This window comes from Anomaloglossus baeobatrachus, chromosome 3 (genome assembly GCF_048569485.1).
Source record: "Anomaloglossus baeobatrachus isolate aAnoBae1 chromosome 3, aAnoBae1.hap1, whole genome shotgun sequence".
Lineage (NCBI taxonomy): Eukaryota > Metazoa > Chordata > Amphibia > Anura > Aromobatidae > Anomaloglossus > Anomaloglossus baeobatrachus.
In genome coordinates this window covers 102,497,543-102,514,155 of record NC_134355.1, presented here as the reverse complement: position 1 = coordinate 102,514,155, position 16,613 = coordinate 102,497,543, and the positions used below count along the sequence as shown (strand labels likewise).

The 16,613-nt window shown below is 45.6% G+C and overlaps 1 protein-coding gene across 1 annotated transcript in view; it reads left to right on the top strand.

Annotated features, from left to right (window-relative positions):
• Positions 1-16,613, top strand: part of REL (REL proto-oncogene, NF-kB subunit) — an 81,006-nt gene that overhangs the window by 51,014 nt on the left and 13,379 nt on the right. Inside the window, exons 6-8 of the mRNA XM_075339360.1 lie at positions 14,749-14,889; positions 14,979-15,083; positions 16,084-16,296. Of these exons, the coding sequence (XP_075195475.1) occupies positions 14,749-14,889; positions 14,979-15,083; positions 16,084-16,296 (459 nt within the window). The remainder of the gene's footprint in view (positions 1-14,748; positions 14,890-14,978; positions 15,084-16,083; positions 16,297-16,613) is intronic.

Genomic DNA, 16,613 nt, shown 5'->3' with positions numbered 1-16,613 from the left:
TTGATTGTTATGGATATAATCGTCCATTTTCATCAGCTTTAGTCTAATGTATATGGAAACATTTATAGCAATAGACTATAACATATTCACAAGAAGAGGAAGTGATCTTTATTTACTGATGACTGTAGGAACTTTACCATAGAGCAAATAGTTCCTACAGATATCTCAAAAGAGGAAGTGTAATATGCAGCGATGCAGCAATACGTGAGTTCAAGTGTTAAATTCTACAGGTTTATCTAATGGTCCTATTTTCTGATCAGTGTCAATGTAAGCACTGCTGACTCAATTATTGAGTAATTTCGGCTCATTGAAACATTTGGTTTTGTGCTCCTTGGTTACATGACACACATTACAATCTAAAATTATGTGGACAATCCTTTTATCAAGTTTATTCAACATTTCAGTCTCAGCTATTGCTTATAGGAACACCCTGGATAAACCTATACATTGTATTATGCCAAGTGCACGGTCTCGGGATATGTAGGATGTAAAGAACACCTAAGCTATATTCTAACAATGTGGTAGAAAAAAGAAATGGCGGCACATCCAAAATTCATAAGTTGATCTAATACCGCTAGGCAAAAAATTAAATGTTTTAATAGGGAACCGCTGGTGCTTAAAGGGAAGGAGGAGACAAAGATAGCTTCAATGACAAAGTATGTTTATTAAAAGGTATGTCTCACAGAGGTAAAGCTGCAAGCAGTGGGCAGGGTCCCCGTACCCTGCCAAGAGAGATGAAAAAAATTATATGTATAAATATATATATATATATATATATATATATATATATATATATATATATATATATATATATATATATATATATATATATATATATATATATATATATATATATTTTATATATATTAATATTTTATTTATTATATTAAAAAATTAAATACCTGAACATGAGGTTCTTGGTTTAACATTCTGATCAGACTGTATGAAGCCCACTGCCACATCATGAGACGAACCTCTGAGTGGGTCCCTAACTCTGACGCCTTAATGGTGCTGGTGCATTGTAGCTGTGGCGATGGTTGACACATGGTTCCGAACCATTAAGGCGTCAGAGTAGGGACCCACTCAGCGATTCGCCGTGACGTGGCAGTGGGCTTCATACAGTCTGATTAGAATGTTAAACCAAGAACCTCATGTTCAGGTATTTAATTTTTTGCCTATTGGCATTAGATCAACTTATGAATTTTGGATGTACGGCCTTTTCTTTTTTCTACCACATTGTATCTGAGCTATAATGTAGTAGCTTTTTCATAGTGTTCCGCTAAAACAGGCCACAGACAGTAGGAGTAGACGTATGGTTCGAACTGCAATTATTTTTAGATGTGTTTCTTATATAAAGATTGTAAAATACAATATTTGGATTTCCAAAGGTGTCCTCATCATAAGCTATCAGCGGGGGTCCTAACAGATCTACTTATAGCTTGTGTTTGACACAAGAAAATGTTATTTTGTTTTGGTACATCATAATTGCTGCGTGTGTGTGACGGGGCTGGCTGGCTCATTTCAATAAATAAGCCAGTCCCCTCCTCTGTTATGTATCTGCCATGACAAATAATTGGAAAAGGGGATGAATCTGTGTTATGTTGAGGTATGGTTTATCTGGTCTGCCCAAAGACCTGACCTGAATTGGATGGCAGGCCAAGACCTCCAATCCCCCATGTGTGCCTATCTTCTCTAATGCCCTAATGATGAGCCAAGATCTCAATCTGCGCATGCACCACCACAACGCCATTTTCCTGAAGCCTGCTGGGAGGTTAATGTGCGCATTATGCGCCAATTTTAGCGGTCTCCCACAGCTAAAATTGGTGCGCAATTTTATACAGCATGAAGATACTTTCACAAGAGGCATCTGAGGGGCTGTGGCAGAGATGAAGACACTCCCCACAGTCCCCCCCCCCACAGTCCCACCCACAATCCCCCCCACAGTCCCACCCCAATGCACAAACAGCTCGTTGTACCAAAACGTCTAACGGTGATTAAAGAATAACCAGTCTGTGGATTTCTACAGCAAAGGTACCTATTAAAGGGAACCTGTCACCTAGAATATGCGTTCTGACCTATCAGCAGACACATGTGTGCCCTAATTACACCTCCCTACCCATCCTTGTGTTGTAAAATTGTGTAATATGAAAGTAATAAAAAACGTTTTATTACTTCCATATTTCCTATGTAAATTAGAGAGCTGCTGGCCACAGGGGCGGCGCCTTGCCCTATGGACGTCTGCATACTTTCCGTGGTATCACGCCCCTGTGGGCGTGATATCATGGAGTCACATGAGCGACATCACCGTCGCTCATTCTATCCTGCGCGCATTGTGGCAGGCTTCTCTTCCGGGTGTTCACGCGCCGGCTTCAGACGCGCACTGCGCACGCGCAGTGCGCGTCTGAAACCGACAGAACCCGGAAGAGAAGCCTGCCGCAATGGTAAGTGTAAACGTGCGCAGGATAGAATGAGCGATGGTGACGTCACTCATGTGACTCCATGGTATCACGCCCACAGGGGCGTGATACCACGGAAAGTATGCAGACGTCCATAGGGCAAGGTGCCGCCCCTGTAACCACAAGCTCTCTAATTTACATAGGAAATATGAAGGTAATAAAACGTTTTTTATTACTTTCATATTATACAATTTTACAACACAAGGATGGGTAGGGAGGTGTAATTAGGGCACACATGCGTCTGCTGATAGGTCAGAACGCATATTTTAGGTGACAGGTTCCCTTTAAATCAGCAGAAGAGCGCCTTTTTGCCCATACCTTTACTTTATCTTCCCTGATCCTGATGACAGGGTCTCTTTAATGACTGCAGTCAGCGAGTGTAAATGCAGCTTTGATGTGATAAACTTATCAAGCATATCACAATAATTAAGGAAATTAATGAACAATAAGATTGTTTATCAGACATAATGCCAGTTTCCAAGGGATTCATTTTTTTTATAGGATTTATAGATGATGGGTAGGTGGGAGGGTATAAAGACTAGTGTAATCATCCTAAACAAAATGGCATGTATAAATGCTAGTTGAAGATAATCTCACAAAGAAATGCCAAACTAATGAAGCCACGTTCATATATTTTTTTTTTTTAAACATTGGCCCCATGCTACAAGTGAACTGTTCTGTGGGGCCATAGTGCATGTTTCTGATTTTATAAAGTATTTTTCTGTCAGATTAACAAATCGTAGCCACCTAATTAGCTGCCTTATTAGACATCCTTAAAGGGAAAAGATCTCTGACATGGTGTTAAACCAGTGATGGCCAACCTTTTGAGCTTGGTGTGTCAAAATTCGTAAAAAAAAAGCTAGCATAACTCGGGCTATTAATTGTGTGATAGTTGTAGATCTAATAACAAAAAAAATCTGATAATGACTGTGTGACGCCCTGGACTAGCCAGGTAGTCACAGTTAGTGCCCCGCACAACACCTGTCCCCTAACAAGGTGTCAGCAGCCAAACACTTTAAACCCTAGCTACCCCCCTCAGGGCTTGATGGGCACACCAGGGGGGCGGAGCCAGGCGGTTGGCACACCCACCGAGGAGTTCAGAGAGCCTGAGGCGGGAAAACAGTTGTTGGTCAGATCTGTTCAGTGGAGAGTGGAAGCAGGCCTGTGTAGCAGGTCTGCAGCAGTCTGACAGGTGCCAGGGTTGGAGCCCGGCACCTTTGGCTAGGAGGCATATGGCGGCCTCAGCCTGCAGGAGCCGGGAAGACGGCTCGGTGGAACCGTGGTGGAGGGGGACAGGGAAGTGGTCCGCCGGTACTGACCCGAGGAACCGACTCAGAAACCGGCGCACAAAGGGGAGTACTCAGACCCTGAAACGAGGTCCAGAAGCTACTGGACTGAGTTAATTAATTGATTGCAGCCAGGACTATAGGTCTTTTCCCACCCAAAGTCCCGACTGAAGACAACAGCCCACCGAGGGGGATAGAAAGACACCGCTCAGGAGAGAGATCCCACGGGCCAGCGTCTGCGGGCAAAGGGCTCTCCCGACATCCACAAAGCCGGGGAGTGGACTCCTGACGCTGAAGCGCAGGCAGCCCACCAACACTCAAAAAGATGCAGGAGAAAGGCAGAGACCACCAACCTGGTGGGGGACCAGTCTGCAATCGGCTGCGGGCACCGACCACCATCATCTTTGTTTACCAGAGACTTGTGTGTGTTTCTAATCGTGAATATACCAGTGCCCTTCGGCCGCGCACCTCCCTGCACCACTCAACTACTCCCCCCAACAGGTCCCGGGGCCACCATCCCTTCCCACGGAGGAGTTAACATCTTGCTGCGCAACATCTCCCCCGGGTACCCCGTAACCGCAGCGGTGGTGTCCACCTTCACCGCAACCCATGGGTGGCGTCACGAACTTAACCACGGCTCCGGTCGTAAACCTATGTCCCCCAAAACGCCACCCCCTTTCAGATCGGAGTGACCACAGGGCCCCCGGGTCCGGAGACGCTCGAGCCACCCACCAGCGAGCTCGGATCCGAGCGGCTCGGTTGCAGCCGAGCCCGGGGTGGTACAACTGTTGAGGGGGAGAGGAGATAATGATTGCTGGGAGAGGAATTAATGATTATCTCCTCTCCCTCTCCCCCAGCAGTCATTATCTCCTCTCCGCCTGCCCTCCTGCAGTCATGCCCTCTTTAGTAATGTGCCCCATCCTTGTCCCCTGTAGTAATGTGCCTATCTTGTTGCCGTAGTAATGTGCCCATCCTTGTCCCCTGTAGTAATGTGCCCATCTTGTCATCCTTGTAGTAATGTGCCCATTCTTGTCCCCTTCTTTTAGCAATGTCCAATCCTGTAGTAATGTGCCCATCTTATCCCCATCCTGTAGTAATGTGCCCATCTTGTCCCCTGTAGTATTGTGCCCATCCTTGTCCCCCTTCTTTGAGCAATGCCCCATCCTGTGGTAATTTCCCCTATTTATGCCACATTATGCAATTTTCACTTACACACATAAATAAAATATTCTTCTCACCTGTCCTCCATTCCCTCGGTGTTCTCTTTCCTGCTTCTTGTAGCCTGCAGGCTCCTTGACGATCATAGCCCTATGCCAGGGGCCACAGCCATCTGCCCTTTACTTCAGATGATTGATCTCCGCAGCGGCGCAGATGAAAGCTCTGCAGAGGTACACCAATGGCAGCTGCCAGCCAATCAGAGGCCAGCAGGTAACGTCATACAATGACATCACATGCTGGCCATTGATTGGTGGGCGGCTGCCTTTGGTGAAGCTCTATAGAGAGTTCCTTTGTGCAGCTGCAGTAATCATCTGAAGTAAAGCGCAGATGGGTGCAGCCCCCAGCATAGGGCCGAGATCGTCAGCATGCCTGAGAGCCGCAAGAAGCTGTCTCAGGGGTCGCATATGGCTTGCGGGTCAGGTGTTTGAGACCCCTGGATTACAGAGAGGCGTGTTACGTACTGTGTGGTAGGTAAGCACGCCTCACTCAGGACTCTGGTTAATGATACAGAGCACAAATTGCCGCGGATGCTCATGATTTAAGTAGAATTACATGTGCGGCACCCCTGAGCTGGTCATTTTGGAGGCCGCACATGTGTGTCGCCCAGGGCTATTGGGTACTCTGTCCCGGGCGGTGAATTGCTCTGGAGATGTCACTTGGTGGCCATTGCCCGGTTCCTTGTCCTGGGGATGCTTTTTAAAAGGGGTGTTTTGACAGGGGAGATTAGGTAAAAGTTTGTATTGTGACGCCACTTGTGAGTTGCAGCTATTTTGTGGAGCCGCCGCGGCACAGTTCTCACTACTGGGGCTGGTGTTAGTGGCAGCCTGGATGTTGGGCCATCCGCAAGTAGGGCCAAGCCCCAGAGGATAGATGATGTTGATGGGTGCAGAAAGAAGGTAGGCCAGAAAAGGGGTTGTAGTGTAAATGGTTCCTTTACTCACTCACTTACTGGTTCCTTTACTGATCCTGTTCCCCGATTCTCCCATTGCTACTGTGTCACGAACTTCAAGGTCAGTGAGGTCCTAGATGATCCCCTCACTGTGCAGATTTTATCAGGTCTGCCTGGAGTGTTTGCCTGACGTAGGATTCTGTACCCCGTCGGTGCTATGGTTCCGGGAGTACTCCACCGGCAACCACACGCCTGGGCCCTCAGGTCACCGTCACACTCCTGTCAGTGTCGACGTCCAGCTCCACTCACTGTCACCGACTACGCTCTCTCTAACTGACTGTCCACTGTCCACCCCTCCCACTTGGTCATCTAATGGACTGGATTGGCTCCACCCATAGGTGGCCATCCATTGGGTCCAACCCTAGTCTGTCAACAGTCTTTGGGGAAATTGGGGAAAAACAGGGATTAACTGGAATGTTTTGTTGTTACCGGTACTGGTGGTCTGGGTCCCTGGGGGTAGGCCCTGCATCCTGGTGGGGATGCAGTACCTTGTAGCTCCCTGATGGCTTCAGGGGCGCTACACATGCAGTTCTAGTGAAATCAGCAGCAGCCGCGGCTTGTCTTATAGATCAGGATGCGGCCGCCTGCCCCGTCGCACGTGGCAGCAAAAATGGCTCAGCGTGTCACCTCTGACACACGTGTCATAGGTTAGCCATCACTGTGCTATACAGAGACAACATATGGAAGGTGTCTACTGGCAGTAGGCAGGTTTCACCCACACTCACTTTTTACATCTCCCCCAAAAACTCTGTATGGGACCTTTATTGACCTTTTAATATTAAAAAATTGCATCTTGTATAGGCTTACCACTGCACCTTTTTACACATGTGGGTATCTTCTTTCTCCACCTACAGTTATTTGTGCCTGTGAAGGTATCTAACTATAAATTTTCACCGTGTCAACTATCTACTACTACATTAATCTTAAATACTAATATTAACCTCAGGCGGGCTGGCAATTGTGATAGAGGAATATTGTGTGGGCTGAATCATCCTCTGGTGCCTACACATTTCACACATCGGTGACACTACCTTTGCTTTTAGCCACATTCTTAATACAGACATAAAAACTAGAAGATAAAAACTAAGCTGCTCAGATTTCCAAGACATTTATGACAGAGTAGTGTTAAATGGGAGGTCTCATCTTCCTTTTTTCAGAAGCGCACTGCTCCCCAGGCTCCCTGCTTGATTGACAGTTCAGATCAATTAACTATTGTATGTGCATCGTGATGCTGGAGCCTCTGCAGCGTCGGAGGAGGGCAGATGACCTGAAACTGGATAGATCAGTACAGAACTCACAGTGAACTCCAGCGATCTGGCCAATCGCTTTATTTGAAATATGATCATATTTATTTCAAATATGATTGGAAAATATTTTTAAATCGGTTATCCAGTTAATTAAATAAATAAATACTAAAACGGTATTCAATGCTCTTCTGATCCGGCCCCCACATGCCCCCATGGTCCTCTAGGTCTTTGTCCTTAAAGGGAACCTGTCACCAGGTTTTTGCTCCTCCATCTATAGAGACAAGAGACCCTGATTCCAGCGGTGTCATTTACTGAGCTGTTTGCTGTTATTTTGAGAAAATCAATGTTTTCTCTGCTGCAGATCTAGCACTTATACAGAGCTCATGAATATGCTGGACTATCTGGCAGTACAGCAAGTAGTCCTCTAATAATAATCTACTGCTGATTACACAGTGATTTTATCAAAACTATACTCAGCAGCCTAGTACGTGAAACTACATTATGCTGCTCTCAGATTAGGTGTTAAAAACCTGGTGATAGATTCTCTTTAAGCATTAGTCTAAGCGAGTCAGCGGCCATGTGCTGATGTTATGTCTCAGGGCTGAGCAGTAATGCCAGTGTCGCGGGCGGAGGAGGGGACGCCGCGCTCTCCCACTGCTCGGGTCCGGCTGCCGCAGCTGCTGCGGCCGCTGCTGCTCGGTGGCTCAAGCGATGGGCCGGATCCCAGGGACTCGAGCGGCGCTCCTCGCCCGTGAGTGAAAAGGGGATTGGTTTTGGATTTTGGGGATATTGTCCGTGACGCCACCCACGGTTGTGGTGATTGTGTGGACACCACCGCTGCTCTGGACGGGGATCCCGGGAGCGGTGACAGGGAGCAGCTTTGTTGTTATTCCTCCCCTCCGTGGGTAGGGGGTTGGTTGTCCCGGGGCCCGGTGATGGGGTAGGAGTGGATGGCAGGCCGGGTGCGGGGCCTGGTGAGGTGCAGGGTCGCAGGGGCAGCGCAGTGCCGCACGGCATGGTGGTACTCACTCAGCCTGAGACGTTGACACAGTTCTCGGTAAAACACACAGCTGGAAAGACGGTTCCCACGGACGGCTGCTGTTGCTTTTCCCCGGTAGTTAACGGTGACTGTCTCTTTCCCTGCACCTAATACTTCTGTTGGTTGCGATGGGTTCCCACCGGTAACCCGCTCCCCGACTTGGATATGGGCCGGAGGAGCCCCTCTTTGCCCGCAGGCGCTGGCCCTGAGAAACTGGTGCCTTGGCGGTGGCGGTGTCTCTCTCATACGGTTGGACTGTTGCCTTCAATCGGGACTTAGTTGTTTGGAGACCCGGAGGTCCCCTTCACTGACGGATTTGGCAAATTCACGGCGACTCCTAGCCTTGCCGGGATCCAAAAGGACCCTGCCAATGGTGCTGGCTTCTCCTTGTGTACCGGTCCGGTACCGCCGGGCCACCACCCGTCCACGGTCCTTACGGCAACGCTGATAGGCCTGCAGACGGTCACCGCCGTCTGCTAACCTTGCTGTCTCTGTCCGGGGCACACACCCGGACCAACTTCAGGCTCTTAAGCTGTCACTTTCCTCCTTCCACTTTCACCTCTCAAACTGATCTCTCACTGTTCTCTTCTCTAACTGTTCTGCCTGGTTTTCCCGCCTCCAGGACTGTGAACTCCTTGGTGGGCGGGGCCAACCGCCTGGCCCACCCCCTGGTGTGGACATCAGCCCCTGGAGGAAGGCAACAAGGATTTCTGGTCTAGCTTGGATGTGCCTATCCGGGGTGTAGGGTGTGGTGATGTCATTACCTGTGACCCCTGGCTTGTCCAGGGCGTCACATCAGTAAGGCTGGAGTCACACTAGCGTATGGCATCCGATGCGAGAGAATCGGATGTGATATGCTAATGATATTTGGCTCAGGATCTGCTGTGATCAGGGGCAGTGACCTAAGATTAGAAGCACCACTCAAGAGCTAGAAAAAAATGGTGCCAAACAACCTTTCCAAATTATATAACGTTGCATTTAACTGAGAATATATAAACTTTGCACTGTTATCAATCTACCTGTAGCATGGGTTACAGTGGGAACACTTAGTCTGGCGAGATTTGGATCTAAAATGTCTATGTACATACAAGTATCTGATAAATATAGAGAAGTGACATGGCAAGTGGAAACAATGGAACGTGTCCTAGTTCTCTTGAAATTGATAAAATAACTTCAGCTTCTGAGTGAACATATTGTGAGTTTCAGAGCCCATTCCAGGGTAGCAGAGAATCTCCAAATCTGATACCATGTGGGAGGACCAAACATTATGATAAAACCTCAATGGAAAGGTGTTTTCTTTATTTTACCTTTGAGAAATGCCACCTATGCTATTCACACAAATTTCAGAAAGTCCTGTTATTGCCATGAATGACTCAGTATTGATCACCAATTGTAGAATTTCCATTGATTTTTTTTTTTGCACTTCTAAACTTGGTATTATTGGTGAATAGTGAATGAAATGTGGGTACATGTTGAAAAAAAATAGAGTGCCTCATGTAGAAAACTATGTGCTCACAGTGCTTTTTTTTCAGCACAAAAAAGCTGCTTTTTTCATGCTTCTTTTCATGCTTTTTTCATGCTGCTTTTCATGCTTTCATGCTTTTTTCTTGCTTCTTTTCATGCTTTTTTCATGCTTTCATGCTTCTTTTCATGAGTCTTTTTTATGCTTCTTTCATGCTCCTTCTTATCTATTGAGATAGGGAAAAAAGCAGAAATAATTGACATGTTGCTTCTTTTTTCAGCAACAAAAAAAGCAAGGAAAAAAGAAGCACTGTGGTCACAGCATGTCATGACTCTCGTAGACTTTGCTGTGATACATTTTCCTTGCTTTTTATCGGTTAAAGAAAGCAAGGAAAAAAGCATGGCAAAAAAAGTCCTGTGGGCATAAGGCCTGAATCCAGTTTCGCACATATGACATTCACAGTGCAATGTCCTGACCAATCATGGGTCTCCTGACCTGGACTGGTCTGATATTATTATTATTATTTATTATTATAGCGCCATTTATTCCATGGCGCTTTACAAGTGAAAGAGGGTATACGTACAACAATCATTAACAGTACAAAACAGACTGGTATAGGAGGAGAGAGGACCCTGCCCGCGAGGGGTCACAGTCTACAGGGAATGGGTGATGTTACAATAGGTGAGGACAGAGCTGGTTGCGCAGTGGTCTACTGGACTGAGGGCTATTGTAGGTTGTAGGCTTGTTGTATGTTATGTCTATAAGACCTCCAACACACATCAGTATTTTGCATCAGTGTTTCATCAGTGTGTCATCAGTATTTGGATGCCAAAAGCAGGAGTGTCTTCAAAACACAGAACAGGTGTCAGTCTTTCAATTATAGTTCTTCGTTGTAAGTTCCACTCCTGGTTTTGACATACAAACACTGATGAGACACTGATGAAACACTGATGCAAAATACCTGCGGGTGGAAGAGAGCTCAGTGTGTTGACTTTGGGTTAGGAGTAGAGCTGAACTGCAATGGTCAGGTTCATACCAAACAGGTTCATACCACTGAGTGTCCGGAGCTCGAATCCAAACACTGTCTTTTAAATAAAAGTCTGTGACCGAGTTCAAGTGCTGTTCATATGATAACCACTTGATTGAGCATTGGGGTGCTTGAGTATGCTTAGTGCTCAGCCCAATGAGAGCCGCCTGCAGTCTCTGAATGGCTCCCACTGGGGGTAAAAACATTTTTTGGTGCTCTATGTAAAAAAAACTTACAAACCTGCTTTTCTCTGGATATGGTCTGCTTATGGCTGACTGTATGTGGGCAGAGAGCCCAATCATTGACTTCCATTATACTTGTTACTTGAGCTACTAGTCGGATCCCCATTGACTTATATGGGGTTCGGGGTCCGGGAATAAGTTCGGGTCAAGTCTGGGTCCCGAAACAAACTGTTAACTAAAGTCCACCCAAACCCAGCGAACCCGAACATCTATTGGTCTACTTTTCTCTAGTCAAGACACCTGTGGACAGACCGATCATCATGATCTATACTGGAACCCTGAAAGTCAGATGTGTGAAGCCGGCCTAACAGGAATCCGGGCCTTATTGGCCATAGCAACCAATTATAGTGCCACCTTTTATCTTTTTCAAGATATATATATATAATATATATATATATATATATATATATATATATATATATATATATATATAATATAATACACACAGGGTGGTCCAAAAGTAGGTGGACAGTATGTGTTATAGGGTTATCAAACATAGCGTAAAGTGAAGCTGCCTCGGTTACCCTTAGCAACCAATCAGATTCCACCTTTCATTTTCCAAAGAGTCTGTGAAGAATGAAAAGTGGAATCTGGTTGCTAAGGGCAACTGAGTCAGTTTCACTTTACACCATGTTTGACAACCCTATTACACATACTGTACACCTACTTTTGGACCACCCTGTATATATATATAATTAAAAGCTGCACATGATTGGATGCAATGGCAAAAAGACCTTTTTCTCTGCTGGGTAGTGCAGCAGTTTATACCGCACTGAATATTATAAAAGATCAGATAATCCCAGATGGGCATGCATGGACATGGGGAGTCGGTGAGGACCAGCTGCCGGTTTAACAAATGCTCAGGGTGTAAGGTGTACGAGCATCACAAGACCTGATACTGGTGCGGACATGGGGCAGATTTATTTAAAAGAACAAATGGCTTCTTATGGCAACTAATTACATTACAGTTTACCACAACATTTTTAAAAATGAAACCATGACTCTGATTGGTTGCTATGGGCAATATGGACGCCTTCTCTATTAGATACTTTTCAATAAATGAGATGCAAATAAAGTCTCTATGAAACCAGAAATTAATTTCTATAACCAGCCCTACAGAAAATGAGGCATCTTAGTCAGAGACACTTTACTCTTCAGCAGCAATTGGTACAATATTTCCCATTCAATAAAATCATATCTGGTCCTACACTGAAAACGTGGGTATTCATAGACGTCTGCCACTGAGAATTTCCCCAATATTAGTTTGTCCTATAGGATTACTGCTCATTGTAGCCGTGCAGAAAATGACATTAGGGTCTCTCAATTTATGCAGCTTAAAACAAACCCACAATGGCCATGAGATTTCTATAAATCCCATCCACTATGCTGGAACTGTTAGATGCTGCATTTTTGGCACTATGAAAATATGCAGCATCAAAACTCTCCAAAAACTTATCGCGGGTACTTAAGCTCAAAGAAGTAACATGTCACTTCTTTTTTTTACCTTGGCAAGGTATTCAAAACCTTGTAGGAAAAAAAAGCATAAATAAACTTGATCTACGAACAGCAAAGATGAGTTTCCATTTAAATGAATAGGAAGGGTATTAAAAAAGAATTTGAAGCTTTTTTTATATGGATTTTGGAGTGGATCTGTAAGAGTGGTGAACTATGGCTATGGAGACCGTTCCTCAGAGAGCAAAAGCAAAAGTAGAGTGAAGACCTAGTGTGTAGTAAGGACGGACTTAAGGGTGCTTTACACGCTTCGACATCGCTAACCATATATCGTCAGGGTCACGGTGTTTGTGATGCACATCCGGCGCCGTTAGCGACATCGCAGCGTGTGACAGCTAGGAGCGACTATCAACGATCGCAAAAACGTCAAAAATCGTTGATCGTTGACATGTCGCTCCTTTTCATAATATCGTTGGCAGTGCATGCCGCTGATTGTTCGTCGTTCCTGCGGCATCACACATCACTATGTGTGACACCGCAGGAACGACGAACATCTCCTTACCTGCGTCCACCGGCAATGAGGAAGAAAGGAGGTGGGCGGGATATTCCGCCCGCTCATCTCCGCCCCTCCGCTTCTATTGGACGGCTGCCATATGCTGTCGCTGTGACGCCGCACGAACCACCCCCTTAGAAAGGAGACAGTTAGTCGGCCACAGCGATGTCGCAGGGAAGGTAAGTCCGTGTGACGGGTGTAAGCGATGTTGTGCGCCACGGGCAGCGATTTGCCCGTGATGCACAACCAACGGGGGTGGGTACGCTCGCTAGCGATATCGCAGCGTGTAAAGTACCCTTTATAGTATGGAGGCTGTGAAGATTGTTTGCATTGGGTGACTTGTGTCTGGAGGAGGAAGAGAGACCAGACTGGGATAGTGTGATCCTCGATTGTTGGTGTAAGCATCGGACAAGAACAACGAGAGGCCAAAAGACCGACCGTTGAACGAGAGGACATAAGGGTGCTTTACACGCTGCGACATCGCTAACGATATATCGTCGGGGTCACGGTGTTTGTGCCGCACATCCGGCGTCGTTAGTGACATCGCAGCGTGTGACAGCTAGGAGCGACGATCAACAATCACAAAAACGTCAAAAATCGTTGATCTTCACGCATCGCTCCTTTTCATAATATCGTTGGTGGTGCATGCCGCTGGTTGTTCGTCGTTCCTGCGGCATCACACATCGCTATGTGTGACACCGCAGGAACGACGAACATCTCCTTACCTGCGTCCACCGGCAATGAGGAAGGAAAAAGGTGGACGGGATATTCTGCCCGCTCATCTCCGCCCCTCTGCTTCTATTGGACGGCTGCCGTGTGACGTCGCTGTGACGCTGCACGAACCACCCCCTTAGAAAGGAGGCGGTTCGCCGGCCACACCGGCGTCACAGGGAAGGTAAGTCCGTGTCACGGGTGTAAGCGATGTTGTGCGCCACGGGCAGCGATTTGCCCGTGTCGCACAACCGACGATATCGCAGCGTGTAAAGTGCCCTATAGACTGAAGGAACTGGGGTACAGACTAATGGACAGGCTCCTTAACAGTCAAGGTACCGGGTTATCCTCACTGGCTGTGAACGTAGTCGACTATCTGAGCGAATTCTGCCGGTCTGGGAGCACAGGGCTTTACTCTGGTCATGACTGGACCATTAAGGAGATTAGATGTGGACCCACTGGAAGGGAGGGTGACCGTCACAAACTGTACTGTTGTGTTGGCTGGATGGTGCTAGAACTCATCGACACAGTAATATTGGACACAACCCAGTGGGAGCTGAACATGTGTCTGATGATGTTCTGTAAAACTGGAATGTATCGGAAGGTATGTGCCCATAATTTCCCATGTGAGGTTGTAATTGAGGAACTGTCAGAACCGTTAAGGAAAGAACTGCTGTTTAAGTTGAACTAGTGGTCTCTTCAGTTGTCTCATGATCCTGGCCAGCCAAGAATAGAGGCATCATTTGGCCAACTCGAACCCACAGTCCACACAGCCCATGTAGACAAACCCAGTCAGGACCGAGTGTTCATGTAGCATGCGTCTGGAGTCAATCCCCATCCCACAACCACCACCCTATGTCACCAACCAATCCACTTTAAAATCTTCCTAAAAAAATTTGGTGTGAACTTAGCCTAAGTGCCGTAAGTAAGCAACAAACTGTGTTTTTTGCATTTTAATAAACGGTAATGGAACCATTGATGTATGATACATCTTTTTTTTAAAGATCACCAGTAAAGACTTGAAAATGTATCACTAATTTGTTTAATATCTGATGATGTAAAAGAAAACATTTAGGTAATATTACACCTTATTTTTTCTCCTCCAGTGCGAGATGACCAGCTGTTGACGATCGAGGATTATGACCTCAATGTTGTACGATTGTGCTTTCAAGTTTTTCTTGCTGATGAACATGGGAATTACACCAGAGCGTTACATCCAGTTGTGTCTAATCCAATTTATGACAACCGTAAGTTCTCCAGAAAATACACATCCTCCTCAGCATGTTACCCATTTTACTTTCACATCACTTATTGTGGAAACTAATTATCATTCCAGGTGCTCCTAATACTGCCGAACTTCGGATCTGCAGAGTAAATAAGAACTGTGGTAGTGCAGCCGGAGGAGATGAAATTTTCTTATTATGTGATAAAGTTCAAAAAGGTGCACTTTTTAGTTTTACTATTTATTTATCTATCTACTTGTTGGCCTCAAAGATATATCATTTTTTTATGCTTAAGAAATGGATCACATTTTTCTTTAAAACAGATATATACATGAGAGAAGTGCAGCTTCATTCTGGCTCCTCCTCACTGTGCTTGACTTGATTGACAGATACTTCCTTATTAGCAAATTGGGAAAGACCTGTCAATCAATCTAATACAGGAGGTGAGAAAACATAAGAGAACGCCCCAGCTATCACGGTCGTCTCTCTATTTTTGGAGACTAGTGACAGATTCAGGGTTGGGATCCCTCATTTTCATCTGAGACTCAACATTTAAATGTGGTTTCATTTCCTCCAGTGCGTTAACGTCAATTTTATTTTCCAGCAGTCCTAGCTAAGTGTTTCAGCTGCAGCTACTTTGTAGCCACACCCCTTCAGGTTTAAATATAGGTGTTACCCAGCATTCCTTGCTGAAGATACAATTCCATTTATTCTCTGTCCGCCTTGTTTGAAGGTCCTGTGAAGGCTTGCTCCTGAAGTTGAACTTTATCCATTTTTTGTTGGTTTCCCCTGTTTGTGTTACCTTCCCCTGGGTCATATTAGTGCAGCGTTGGGGCTAGCATCTCCCACCTGCCAATGCACTAGCCAGGGCCACTACAGGGTATTCTTAGGGTCTCAGGTTTCTGTTTGGTGACAGTTGAGGAGACTGTATAGGGCCTAGCTAGGAGGGTAAAGACAGCTGCAGGTTAGTGCAGGAGGTGTCATTTTTACCCCCCTCACTAGAGCTATGACCCACTGTTGTTATTGTGTCCCCGGTTTTTCCTCTACCTGTTGTATTGTTTGTTATATATTTTGTCGTGTGTCAGACATCCGTAGGTCTGAAAGCACATGCCATGCTTGTCATACCCGGCAGCGTGACACCAGCAAATACTTGAGATGAACCCAAAGAAATAAAAGACCTTTAGTTCTCATTTGTTTTTTTTATACTCCTTTAAACAGATGACATTGAGGTACGATTTTTCACCAGTACTTGGGAAGATAAAGGCCAATTTGGACAAGCAGATGTGCACCGTCAAGTTGCTATAGTGTTTAAAACCCCTCTATTTCCCTTTGATATCACTGAAGTCACAACTGTTAAAATGCAGCTTAGAAGACCATCCGACCAAGAAGTCAGTGAACCAATGGACTTCCGATACATTCCTTGTGAAAAAGGTAATCTGCTGGAAAAAAAACAAACAACCCTTTTAACTTTTGTTTTTCATGCATTTCAACTCAGGTGGATCTCCCAAAGGGGGCAATGTGGTAGAATCTGCATTTTCCTCCTCATTTATTGCTGTTTTAATCATTACGAATATATTGTAGAATGTGATTATTTCCATGGTGCCCTAAACTGTCAAACATTACAACAGACCATACTTTAAACTAGATATATTGAATTACCATATAAGCTTGCAGTCTAAATGGGTGATTAGTAAAAATGGATTGCCTTTTTCCTCCCAAAACAGCACTAATCTTCTCTATGCTTGGTA